At 52.7% G+C, this 12,026-nt stretch overlaps 1 protein-coding gene across 2 annotated transcripts in view; it reads left to right on the top strand.

The window, feature by feature from the left end:
* Nucleotides 1-5,527: 5,527 nt before the first annotated feature.
* Nucleotides 5,528-12,026, top strand: part of Vstm2l (V-set and transmembrane domain containing 2 like) — a 29,123-nt gene continuing 22,624 nt past the window's right edge. For both annotated transcript variants that reach the window (XM_050151195.1, XM_050151193.1), the window contains exon 1: nt 5,528-5,783. In XM_050151195.1, the coding sequence (XP_050007152.1) occupies nt 5,663-5,783 (121 nt within the window). In that variant the 5' untranslated portion in view covers nt 5,528-5,662. The remainder of the gene's footprint in view (nt 5,784-12,026) is intronic.

The raw sequence follows: 12,026 nt of genomic DNA, 5'->3' as shown, positions 1-12,026 counted from the left end.
AATAATAATAATAATAATAATAATAATAAATCTTAAAAAGTAAAAAAAACTGGCCAGGTGTGATGGTAGTTGCCTTTAATTGCAGTACTAGGAAGGCAGAGACAGGCAAATCTCTGTGAGTTCCAGGCCAGAGAGGACTACATAGTGAGATTTGCTCTCAAAAAAAGAAAGAAAAAGGAGAGGGAGGAGGGGGGAAAAGGGAGACGGGGAGGGAAATGGGAGGCGGGGAGGAGGCGGAAATCTTTTTTTTTCAATAAAAAAATTATATTTAAAAAAAGAAAGAAAAATAAATCTGTCTAAACAAGTGGTGCTTATCCTTGCTGGGCATCGGAGTCATCCGGGACACTATTGTCAACATTCCTGGTTGTGGCCTGGGCACTAATAGTTTACGTGATATGTACCTGAGGGTTGTGCTAGCCCCCGATCAATTATCAGAGACTTCAGGTAGATGTATATGTGTATAATGGGGGGAGGGTGGTGGAGGGGAGCAGCGAAGCTCAGAAAGGGCCAATCATTTACCTAAGCTCACACAGGGAGATGGTAACCAAGGCAGACCTATGCCTGGGCCAGCTTCTCCTAAGACGCTGTGTCTGCTTCTACAAACCAGAGCCCAGGAAGCAAGGCTTACTATATTTCACTTTAATAATGATAGAACCTGGTACAGTCAGGGCCACTCCAGTGATGGGCCAGGAGCCTCGATGGCCATTACCGGAGCAGTAAGTCATTCTCTTTATCCAAATCCTAGGCAGCGATTTAGAAAATTTAATTAAAGGGGGGAGAAATGGGGACACCTCGAGTTCCCTGCCTCCTGTTAGAATGAGTGAAATACACAGGCTATAAATGGAGGTGCTGTCGGGGACACAGCTCTGATGTTTTATTGCCAAGTTTTATTCGCTGATGTAAACGTAATCGCTGGCAACTGGAGTTCTATTAATGTACATATTTCCACACACCCAGGGCCCCGCCTGCCCCAGCCCCACCTCTGGGCTGCTTTACCCACCTCCCGGGTCAACCCTGGTGCTGTCTTAGGGAGGCTGATGCCGAGTCTGGTTTCCCTGCTGGTTTCATGCCCTCCCGTGGCAGATAAGGCTTTAATAGAATTCCATTGCTCCTCTGAGCTCAGTAATACATTCTAGAAATTAGGCAGCTATATCCTAAAGCCATTGTTCCCCCTTACAAATGGGCTCCCTCAAAGCCAGTGACCGTGGGGTCTCGATAAGCTCCCATGAAGCCTCGCTCCCATGTTATTGGTGTGTGCAAGGTGCGGCTCTGGCTTACATTGCTCATTGTTAGGTCCTGATACATTTAAGTCGTTTCCCCATGAATCAGGCAGCTCAGGTATTTCCCCCTTCATGACATTGATAGATGAGCAAGAGGAAGCCATTTAGACGGTGCTCTATAGGGCCCTGGCCCACATGGTGAATGATTTCCAATGCCTGGTTTAATTTATTTTTAAATGAAATTTGTTATTGATTCTGGATTAAAAGGACAAATCTTACGGCTGTTACCACTGACAGAGCCACAGCGCTCAAGTGACACCTTTCAAGGAGGGGAGGGAGGGTGGCCTCTCAGAGTCAAGGGGAGGGTGGAGACTCTCCAGTGAGCTCTGCTGACTTGGCATTGAGAACACAAGATTCCCTGATTGGAGCAACTTTGAGATGAGCACCTTTTCCAGCTAAAGAACTTGCTCACCTTCCAAGCCTCATTTGCGTAAGGGAAATGGCCGCGCTATTTGCCTCACACCATCTGTAGGACTGCCGGATGCTTGCTTAGCTGCCTCCAGGGGCAGGAGACATCCTCTCTCCCAGAGCATCCCAGAACTCAGTGAGTGATTGGAATGCCCTGCCCTGATGGATTCCCAGAGACTTTCTTGGGACAGTGTGGTTCTCTTCTGCTCACCCCATCCAGTTGTTTCGGGGTCTGCAGTTTGCATTTGGATCAGAAAAATGCAGACAAGAGGCACAGGGAAGGCGTGGAGCCTGCGGATTCGTTCTTTACACCTGGCTCTGCCAGTCACATGTGCACCTAGCACAGGTGACTTCATCTCCCTGAGCTTCAGGCTCCTCAACTGTGAAGGAAGATTACTGGCCTCGGGAGTCATGAATGTGAATGACGGAACCTGGTACAGTCCGGGCCACTCTCTGGACGGGCCAGGAGCGCTGATGGCCATTACTGGAGCTGTGAATCATTCTTTCTCCAAATCTTAGGCAGAAATTTAGGAATTTTAATTAAAAGGTGAGAAATGGGGGCACCTTGAGTTCCCTGAGGGGAACACCTCGGTCATAGTGGATGTGAATATGACTTGTAAACTGTAAAGTGCTATTTAAGTAGGTGTTGTAAGGAAGGCAAGTGGAACAATAGGACACAGTGGGGGAGGCCCGAGACTGGAAATGGGGGACTTGGACCTTGTTCTGGGAAGTTTAACTCTGAGGGAGCCACTGCCCCCCCACCCCGATTCTTCCTTGCCAAAGCTGCAGTGAGGATGGGTTAAGTTAAAGCTGCTCACATATTCCTGAGGGCATGGTCTCTGCCACCGAGACTGACACCCTCTCTAGCCTTGCCTTGCTTTGGGCAACAAGTCCACCTTTTCTGAGTCTCGGTTTCCTCATCTGTAGTTGACAATGGCAGGAACAGTCATCATGTATTTCCTGTGTGCAGGCACTGTTCTAAGTGCTGTCTATGTGGCAACTGATCTAATCCTCAAAGGGATGTTGTGAGGAGGGTATTATTATCCTTATACTACAGAGAAAGAAACTGAGGCAGAAAAATGAAATGACCTGTCTATGGTAACATTTGAAATTTGGGGTGTGGCTCCAGGATCTAGGATTTTCAAAATCTACGTGTGTGTGTGTGTGTGTGTGTGTGTGTGTGTGTGTGCATGCACATGCATACCACCGCTCGTGTGTGGAAGTCAGAGGGCAACCCTCAGCATCAGTCACCTTCCACCTTGCCTGAGACAGAGTCTCTTGCTGTTCAACATTCTGCACAGAAGGCTAGTTGGCCCATAAGCTTCAGGGCTCCTCATGCTCCTCCTCACGTCTAGCTGTAGGAACACTGGTTTACAGATGCGGACTACTGAAGTCATTTCTGCGTGTGTTCCAGGGATCTTAACTCAGCTCCTCTTGTGCAGCAAGTGTTCTACCCACTACTCCAGTTCCTAGAATCCACTCTTAGATCCGACATCCTGCCTATGTGGCCCAATGTTTTTGAAGGCAAGTGGGATGTCTAGGTTATTTTGCACACTGTCGTGTCTGCTATAATGCTACAGAGGCTGAGGGCTGGGATGAGAGAGAAAGCATTTCTTGGGAACTTAGACTGGATTTTGTCCCATGAGGGACTCGATGACCACAGAGAGACGAATGCCAGTCAGACAAGTCAAAGTTCCTAAATGAACATGGATACGGGACAACTATGCAGTCAGGAGCCTTATAGAGTCAAATCTTTCCTAGAAGCTGGGCATGATGATGCATGCACCTGTAATCCCAGGACTGGATAGTTAGAGACAGAAGAACTGAGAGTTCAAGACCAGCTTAAGCTACATAGTGAGTTCAAGGCCAGCCTGGTTGCATAAAACACTCTAAAAAAAAAAAAAAAAAAAAGAACAGCCGGGCGGTGGTGGCACACGCCTTTAATCCCAGTACTCAGGAGGCAGAAGCAGGCGGATCTCTGGGAGTTCGAGGCCAGCCTGGTCTACAAGAGCTAGTTCAGGTACAGGCACCAAAGCTACAGAGAAACCCTGTCTCGAAAAACAAAAACAAAAACAAAAGCAAAAACAAAAACAAAAAAAAAGAACAAAATCAAAAACAAAACAAAAACCTAACTAACCAGAAAACAATTTAAAATATAGTAACTAGGTCCTGAGAGCTATGATTTCTTGTCCCTTTGCTGTACCCCCCCCCGTTATTTTAAAATGTATTTGTTTGTTTCCAGTATGAATTTTAAGAGGAGAAAGCCCAAGCTTGAGTCCCAGTTCTGCCTCCACAGTGTTTTGGAAAGGCCTTGGACTGTGGAAACCTGCGCTGCCGGTGAACCAGGAGGCGGTCTGTCCGTGGTGCTGAAAAATCTCTTAGCGGGAATGTCCGTGGTTCTGCAATGATGCTTCTAAGTACAACTGGCCTGAAAGAGGGCAAGGTCTTGAGGAAGCTGAGTCGTTCCTGGTGACTACAGTGTGCTATCCCTCGTAATCTCTGAAAGAGGGACGGAAAGACAGAATAAAGACAGCGAACACAGTGTGTCCCTCCGCTTCTTAGCTCTCTCAAACTTTGGGTATTGTGTGCCCTGCTGACTGGGGGACCCCTGTGGTGCTGCTTGAGAAGCAGGACTTCTCTGTCTACGGTGTTGAAGCCTGCATCTAAGCGCCTCCCGAGGCGCTGTCCGCGGTACTTAAAGGCTGGAGAGAGAAGGATGCCGTTCTTCGCGATGCTGAAACCACACCGGCAAAGACGAAGGAGGAATGAGGGCAGGACGGACCCTTCCTGGGGTCTGAGGTCTTGCGCCAGATCTTCACAGGACCTCGGAGAAAGCAGTCTGACGGAAGGAGTTTCTCTTTTAAAACGAGCCAAAACCCTGCTTTCCAGTCCCAACAGCCCAGTAAAAGAGGTCGGGGAAGGAATCGGAATTGGACTGCTGCACTTAGGAATGGAAGAAGCTTCATGTTTTACACACACACACACACACACACACACACACACACACACACACACACACACACCTCCATCTAGACTCTTCCGTCTAGGGAGAGCCTTACGGTCCAGAAGGGGGCGATCCAGTTCGCTTGCGTAGAGCCCCAACACCTTTAAGTTAGGAGCCCCACTAACTGGTTAGCCTCTCTCCTGTCGTGGACACGCTGAAAACTGAGTCCCAGAGCGGGGAACCACAACGATAATCACAGAGGGGACGTGTGGGGGCCGCGATGATTCCCACTTTACACACTCAACTCCAAAGATCCTCACTACTGCTTCTGAAGGTGGCGTCTGTCCCCATTTCTCAGACGAAGACCTTGAGGTGCAGACAGTAGGGACTACGCGTGATCACGCGGGGATCCTGAGGCTGCCAGAGCGTTAACCAAGTCACTCATGTCTCGGCCCCTGTCCCCCCTCCGCCCTTGCCCACCTGGCCTGTACCCCGCTTGGTGGCCCCGGCACCGCCCAGCTGGCAAAGTTGAGCGGTCCCTCCAGCGCGCGGGTCTGGCTGCAAGTGGAAGGCTTTGCCTCTTATTCCCGGCCATTAGATTTCTGCTCCCAACACCCTAGGGGTCCGTCCCTGCGGGGGGTCGGGCCCCCAGGTGGCCTCCCGCGCCCAGGCCCGCCCCACCCCCGCTCCCGCGCGGGAGGCCAGTTGCGAGTACCGCTTTAAAAATCCCAGCCTGGGCAAAACTTTGATGATAAATCAAGCTGCGGATCCCTCCGCCGCCGCCGGCTCAGGGCGGGGAGCGAGGGGGAGGGCGGGTGCGCGGCGGCACGGAGTGGCCTTCCGCGTAAGCGAAGAGTCCCGCAGTCGGAGGCGGCGGGCTGGGCGTGCGCTCGCTGCCTGCAGCCGGGGCCGGGCCGGGGCCAGCGGGAGAGGGCGGCGGCGGCGCCGGGTAGGACACTGAGGGCGCGGGCTCTGCAGGCTGCGGAGCCCCGATGTGAGGCGGCGGCGCCCCCCGGCCGGAGCGCGCAGCATGGGGGCCCCGCTGGCCGCGGCGCTGGGCGCCCTCCACTATCTGGCACTTTTCCTGCAACTCGGCGGCGCCACGCGGCCCGCGGGCCATGCGCCCTGGGACAACCACGTCTCCGGACACGGTGAGTTCGCGTGCCGCCCCCACGGACTTCCCCACCGAACCCCACCCCGGCCGCAGACGCTCCAACTTGGCGGTTGCGGGGTTCGAACCCGCGCCCACAGAGGCCGCGGCCCAGAGTTCCCAGGCGCCCCCTGCTGGGACTAGGAACCCACCCTGGTCCCCATCCTGGCCAGCACTGCGAGGAGGGGCCCTGAGCACATCCCCACTCTCTCTCTAGCTCTTGGAGAACCCCCTCAACGCGCGCACACGCTCACGCGGATACACACACCTCCGCGACCATACAGATGTCTCCAGCCGCGGACACACTCAATCACGCTCACTGCATCTCACATTCACAACTCCGCACACCCCTCCGAGCCTCTCCTCACTAGTAAATACACTTGTGCCCACTATGCACACGCATCAGACACTGGCTGCTGGTTCACCCTGCCAGCTGGCACCTAGGCATCCACGCTTTGCTTCGCCACAACTCTTGCCTGTCTGCCTGCAGACACGGATACACATGCACGCACACACTTGTGCACACACTTTGCCCACCCACTCCTCTCTGCCCAGATGCCTTTCTCCTTTGTGGGTTTGACGCTGAAGCTGTTCCCGTCCGCTTCATCTGGATCCATCCCTTCCACCGCTTGAAATGGTCCTGAGGGACGCCAGATGCTGTTGCTTGAGACCTGCTAGCAAGGGAGGCAGTTTCCTTTGCCATGTGGGTGGCATCCCAGGAATAAGGTCGATGTGGAGATGAAAGGGCAGGGGTGGAGAGCTGGGATACACTGGAGTAGTTGAGGTCACTCCTTCCAGCCAGAGGCAAGGAGCGAAGAGAAATGTAGGGCGCTTTGTTTGTCTCTGGGGTGAGCAGGAAACCCCTGCATCCTTCCTCAGGGCACCCCCACCTCACCCTTGCCCCAGAGGACTGAAATGTTGAACCTCAACTCCAGCATTGTGGGATCAGGGAGCAAGCAAGTGTTCCCCGTCCTACCTGCCTAAGTGTCGGAGGAAGCGCCTTCCCTCCCCACAGGAGCCCAAGTTGGCAGCAGAGTTGGGTGGTGTGAGATACACACAACCGTGGAGGCTCCCTGCCTCTGAGCCATGCTGTGTTATGGGGCAGGAATGAATGAAAGCGGAGCAGACCCTGCTCTCTTCCCCAGCAGAGGCTGCGGCAACCATGCTGTGCTCTGTGTGCCCAGACCGGAGGAGGTTTGAACAAAGGGCTGAGGACCGTATGATTTATTCTAGTGGGAAGGAGTGAGGGGTGTGTGCAGGGGCCTAGATACCAGGGGAAGACCCTTTACAGGTGTGCTGTAGGAACGAAGTCGCTCCTGCGGGAGGGGGTTTCAAAGCCGTGCTCAGAATCCCTGCTTCTAGGGAAGTGGGGGCTCCCTGTACCCACACCTCTCTCAGTGCATCGTTTGCATACCTTTGTGTCCGACGTGGTTTCTGCTGACCTGGCTGCACAGGCAGTAAAATAGGGAGAGGACAATTTTGACGCTCTACTTACAGATGGGAAATCAAGGCTCAGAGAGGTGTCGGGAGTTGCCCAAGGTCACACAGTGAGAGAGTGGCTGAGCCAAGGCTGGCTCCAGGGTCTGTCAGGCGAAGCGGCACTTTGTCCGGGACATTCATCTCCCTGTCACCTTCCTTCTCATTCAGGGAGAACTGGGAATTCCTCCTTTCTCTCCCCTCTCCGCCTGCTTGCCCAGTTCAGTTCCTTGGCACTGTAAAAACTTACACCAGGAGGCTTCTCTAGGAAGAGCTTCCCTTTCTGAGTTTGAGATCCCTTGAGGTATAAACATGGAACTCTGTGGCTTACAGTCATTCTGTCTTTGGGGCACCAGGCTCCCAGGATTTGGGTCCTTCTTGAGCAAGCTGGCTCTTCCCTTTGTGTAACAGTCTCCTCCTTCCCCCTGGTGCCAGGCTGAGTTGAGGGGGGTCACAACTCCAGGGTAGTCTTCCAATTTCCTCTCTGGACCAATCCCTGAAGGCCCAGGGGAGATACTGAATGCAAAAAAGGATGAGACCTGCTGCTTGGAATATGACCCCCTCCTGACTGTGTCTCTGGGTAAATCAGTTACCCATTGGGACTCCTTCTCTGTCCCTCAAGAAATAGCCCGGCTGCTCTGCAGGGGTCGGGATGCCTTCTCAACATTGCCAGGTTCAAAGTCACCAAGTAGTGACTGCTAAGGAGCCCCACAGCTGCCCCTCTGCCGGGCCCAGCACCCTGTCACCACAGGAAGGGTCTGGAGCCACTCACTTAATCACAAAAAGAAACAGTTATTAATGATAGTGAGACGCGGCGAATAAGTGGGTCATGTCTAATAAGCCATTTGTGTTCAGGAGGAGAATACCAATTTGATAAAAGCTGTGTGTGCTGAAAAAGCCCGAAATTGCTGTTTAGCAGATTGGAGCCTGATCGTTTCATTATTCCTGGGCTCCGCGTGTCCTCAGCTGATTCAGGGAATATGGCCAGGTCAGGATGGTGTCTCTGGGTATGGCCTAAAGGGTTGGGGGTAGAAGATTCCTGGGGACGAGCCCTGAGCTCCAACTGCTTAGTTTAGTGACAGCGTATGGCTCCAGCTCCATCTGAGCCCTACCCAGCCACCAGGTATCACCTTGCACCTGTCTGTCCCCAGGGTTGTCACAGAGAGTGCCTGTGACCAGGTCAGCAAGGATGTCTGTTTACTCCTCAGCTCCCTCCCACATCCATTCAACCCCCTTCAGAGCAAGCTTTACAAAGGCTCACAGAATGGGTGGGGCCTGGCTCTAAGAAGGCACCCCAACCCCAACCCTCAGAGACTGAGTGTGGAGACTCAAGCTTCCTACATGGTAACAGCAGCTGCCTTGCTTTGCCTCATAAGAAAGGGCCAGCTCCTTGCCCTCAGCAGAGGTGGGAAGAAAGGCAGCTACAGTGTATAGAACGCTGACTGGGTGTTCTAGGTGCCCCAGACCTCTCGTGCACTCAGGCAGGCTGGTGTCATTTGTGTGAGCATCAGATACTCAAGGAAACTGAGTTCAGAGAGAGCCGACCACTTACCCAAGGTCACGGACGGAGCCCGCACAGAGGCTGGAGGGCCTGATTCAGAATGTAGGTGTGCGGGTGCCTCTGGACTTGTCATCCTGAGGGTAGCCTTCGGACAGGCTCAGCCCAGTCCTGTAGTGAACTTCCTTCTCCGTGTGGCCCCAGCTCCACTGTGGGCCCCTAGTTTCCCAGGGAACTGGGAAAGCAGTAAATTTCACCAGGAGGGACCAGAAGCTCGAGAAGGGGGCAGGCAGATCTTGCTGGAGTCTACATGGGAGCTTCCTTTGCGTTTTCTGGGTTGGGGCAGGAAGGCGGGAGCTTTGTGAAGACATTTACAGGCCCTAGTCCGAGCACACCAGGGTGTTTGTGATGATGTATATGCCCCCAGACCACTGGCCCATCCTTCCTTCCTTCCTTCTTTCCTTCCTTCCTTCCTTCCTTCCTTCCTTCCTTCCTTCCTTCCTTCCTTCCTCCCTCCCTCCCTTCCTCCCTCCCTCCCTCCCTCCCTCCCTCCCTCCCTCTTTTTTCTTTCCATTTGTTTATTTTTTTGGAGTGTTCCTGTGGAGGTCAGAGGAAACACGAAGAAGCTGGTTCTCTAGCTCCACCATATAAGAGTTCTTGGGTTTGAACTCAGGTTGTAATATTTGGCGGCAAGCGCCTTTACCTGCGGAGCCACCTCATGCTCCCTTCTTTTGATTGTGCTGGGGATGAAGTCCAGGGCCTTGTACCAGCTTGGCAAGAGCTCTCCCACTGACCTATATCTCAGTCCTTGCTCCCCCTGTCTGCATTTTAATGAGCTCCTAGGCAATTCTTGGCATCTCGAAACAGGAAGCCCTGCCATAGTCACCCCTACCTGCTGGGGGCTGTAGAGTGGTAATCACCAAGTGCTCAGGCTTCTTTTGGCTTCCTAAAGAGGCATGATCTAAACAGTGAAGCCTTGGAAGCCCATTGAAGATGCCGCCCCCAACCCAGCCCGGAACCGTCAATTATTAATACCCCCAAGTACAGACAAAGCCCCCATCTTGGCTTGGCGCTTAGTTCAGTGAATGATTGCTGGTCTGAGGTGCTCTGCATTGCCGGGAAGAAGCAGTGGGGCGCCCTGGAGGAGGGGCTCCGGACCATTTGACATGCAGCTCGCGCTCTGAAAAAATGGTCTGTGGCCTCCCTGGGTTCCTTCCCTGACTGTGGGTATCTCGCCATCCATAAGCCGGCTGGTTTGGTGGCTGGATGACTGAAGAAAATTGAGTCTTGTCTCCTGAAGGTTATGATGTTAGAAATGTGTGTTCTCCTTTGTCTCCCGCACTGGTGATTATACCATCAATTACTCTCATAAATACTCAGCCTGGCTCAGGGCCTCCCGGCCTCCTGTGGGAACCTGGCCCTCAGAAATGGTTTTCCTCAAGACCTTCACACCAGTTGCTTTAGACACCTTGCCCTCAGCAGACTCCGGGGCCCTTTTACCAAATGGGAGCTACAGGTGGCCTCTTGGACTCTGTCCCTTGCTACTAGGACAGCAAGGGTGATGGGTGTTTCCTTGTGTCCTGCAGGGCTACACAGCAAAGCAACCTGAGAAAAAAAAAAAGCAACCAAAACATCTTTTTTAAAAACGCAAGGAAGGAAGGAGAGGAAGACGGGAGGACAGGCAACCTGACTCAAGCCCACTTCTAGGTGCTCGGCCACTCTCTGAGATTTTAGGATCACACTGACAGTTGGCAGGGCTGTGGGAAGGACACTTCCAGCCAGCGCAGGGAGGTCCAGGGAATGATGGATGGTCTGGGTTTCCAATTCTTACACTTGCTCCATCCACATTAATATATTTTAGAAACACTGAAATACCTTGAGTATCACAGGGAATCCATGGTTTCAGTGAAAGCCTCATGTAGCTGGTATTTCCTCAAGGCTACTGGCCACAGCAAGGACAGGGTGAGGTGAATAACGGACTTCACCTTGCAGTGGATAGCCTGAACCCAGTCCCTGGGTGGCAGTGGAATGTGTTTGCCAGGTGGGAGAAAGGGTGCAACGGGGCTTCCTCCCTGATCTGGTGGCACATCAGAAAAATGTGCAGAGTTAAACCAGAGAATCAATCCACCCAGTGGCCATCTGCGATCTAGGATCAGTACCCACACACTGGCTCCCTGTGGTGCCCAGTATCCCGGGGAAGGAATGTGGGAGGCTGGACCTGCACCTCTTTCTCCAGGCCCCTCCCACAGCTGAGTAGCCCCTCATCCTCCTGGAAGTCACCAGTGGGATCTCTGGGGTCTGAGCTCCATTCTACCTCACCCCTAACTCCAGTTTCAACCCCTCCCAAAGCTTCCCTAGGGCCTCAGCCAAACTGTGCCTTCCCTGAGAGATGGTCTTAGGCAGAGCCCAGACAAACCTCTTACATTTTAATAGTTATGCATTTATTTTAATGTGGGCTGGAAAATATAGCCAGCACATCAAAACTGTGATTTCACAGATATGATTGCTTAGGATGGGACTAACAGGGTATTAAAAATAGTGGGTTTGTTTATAGGAAGCCATTAAGAACATCATAGTACAGGTGGTACCCAGGCCTGGCAGTGGGCATCCAGAATAGGAATGGGCAGCTTTGGGGGCCTGCCAGGGCTATACCTTGGTGGGGTATGTTGCCAACTGTTAGGAGCTGTGCATTCATTTACTTGACAGATATCAATTGAGCATCTGCTTTATGCCAGGCCATTTAGCTACTGGAAACTATCAGTGAAGTGGGCAGATAAGATTCCTACCATGGGCAGTTTTCAGGCTTGTGAAAGGGACAGAAACTGTGCCCATAAAGAATACTTGAGTATAATTTATGAGACTATTCTGGAGCATGGGATCAGGGTGTGACATTTGGCTCAGAGAAGGGTGCTCACCCTGGGCAATGACAGTACCTAGAGTGAGCTCCCCATCACACAAGGTGTACAAGCAGGACCCAGCCACATCTTAGCTGGAGATGTTCGTGGAGGGTGGATGAGCCAGGACACAGCAGGGGTTTATAAAGGTCTGACGCATTGCATGGTAGCCACAGGCTGACTAGGGATGGGTTGGAGGGGAGAGAGAGCTCCCAGCGGAGAGAATGCTCCCCCCACCTAGGCTCCACAGTAGGCGTGGTTCTTCCCCAGTGTCTAGGGAACACAGTAGTGGACCTGCCCAGCTCACTTCTTGGGGTGGAGTCTCTGACTCCTTTACTCTGTCTCAGCAAAAATGCTAGAGAGGGAGAGGGGCAGG

The sequence above is a fragment of the Alexandromys fortis genome, unplaced genomic scaffold (assembly GCF_014885135.2).
Source record: "Alexandromys fortis isolate MF-2015 unplaced genomic scaffold, M_Fortis_MF-2015_v1.1 scaffold_27, whole genome shotgun sequence".
NCBI classification, from domain to species: domain Eukaryota; kingdom Metazoa; phylum Chordata; class Mammalia; order Rodentia; family Cricetidae; genus Alexandromys; species Alexandromys fortis.
Note: the sequence above shows the minus strand (reverse complement) of the source record. Positions and strands in the feature narration are given on the sequence as shown.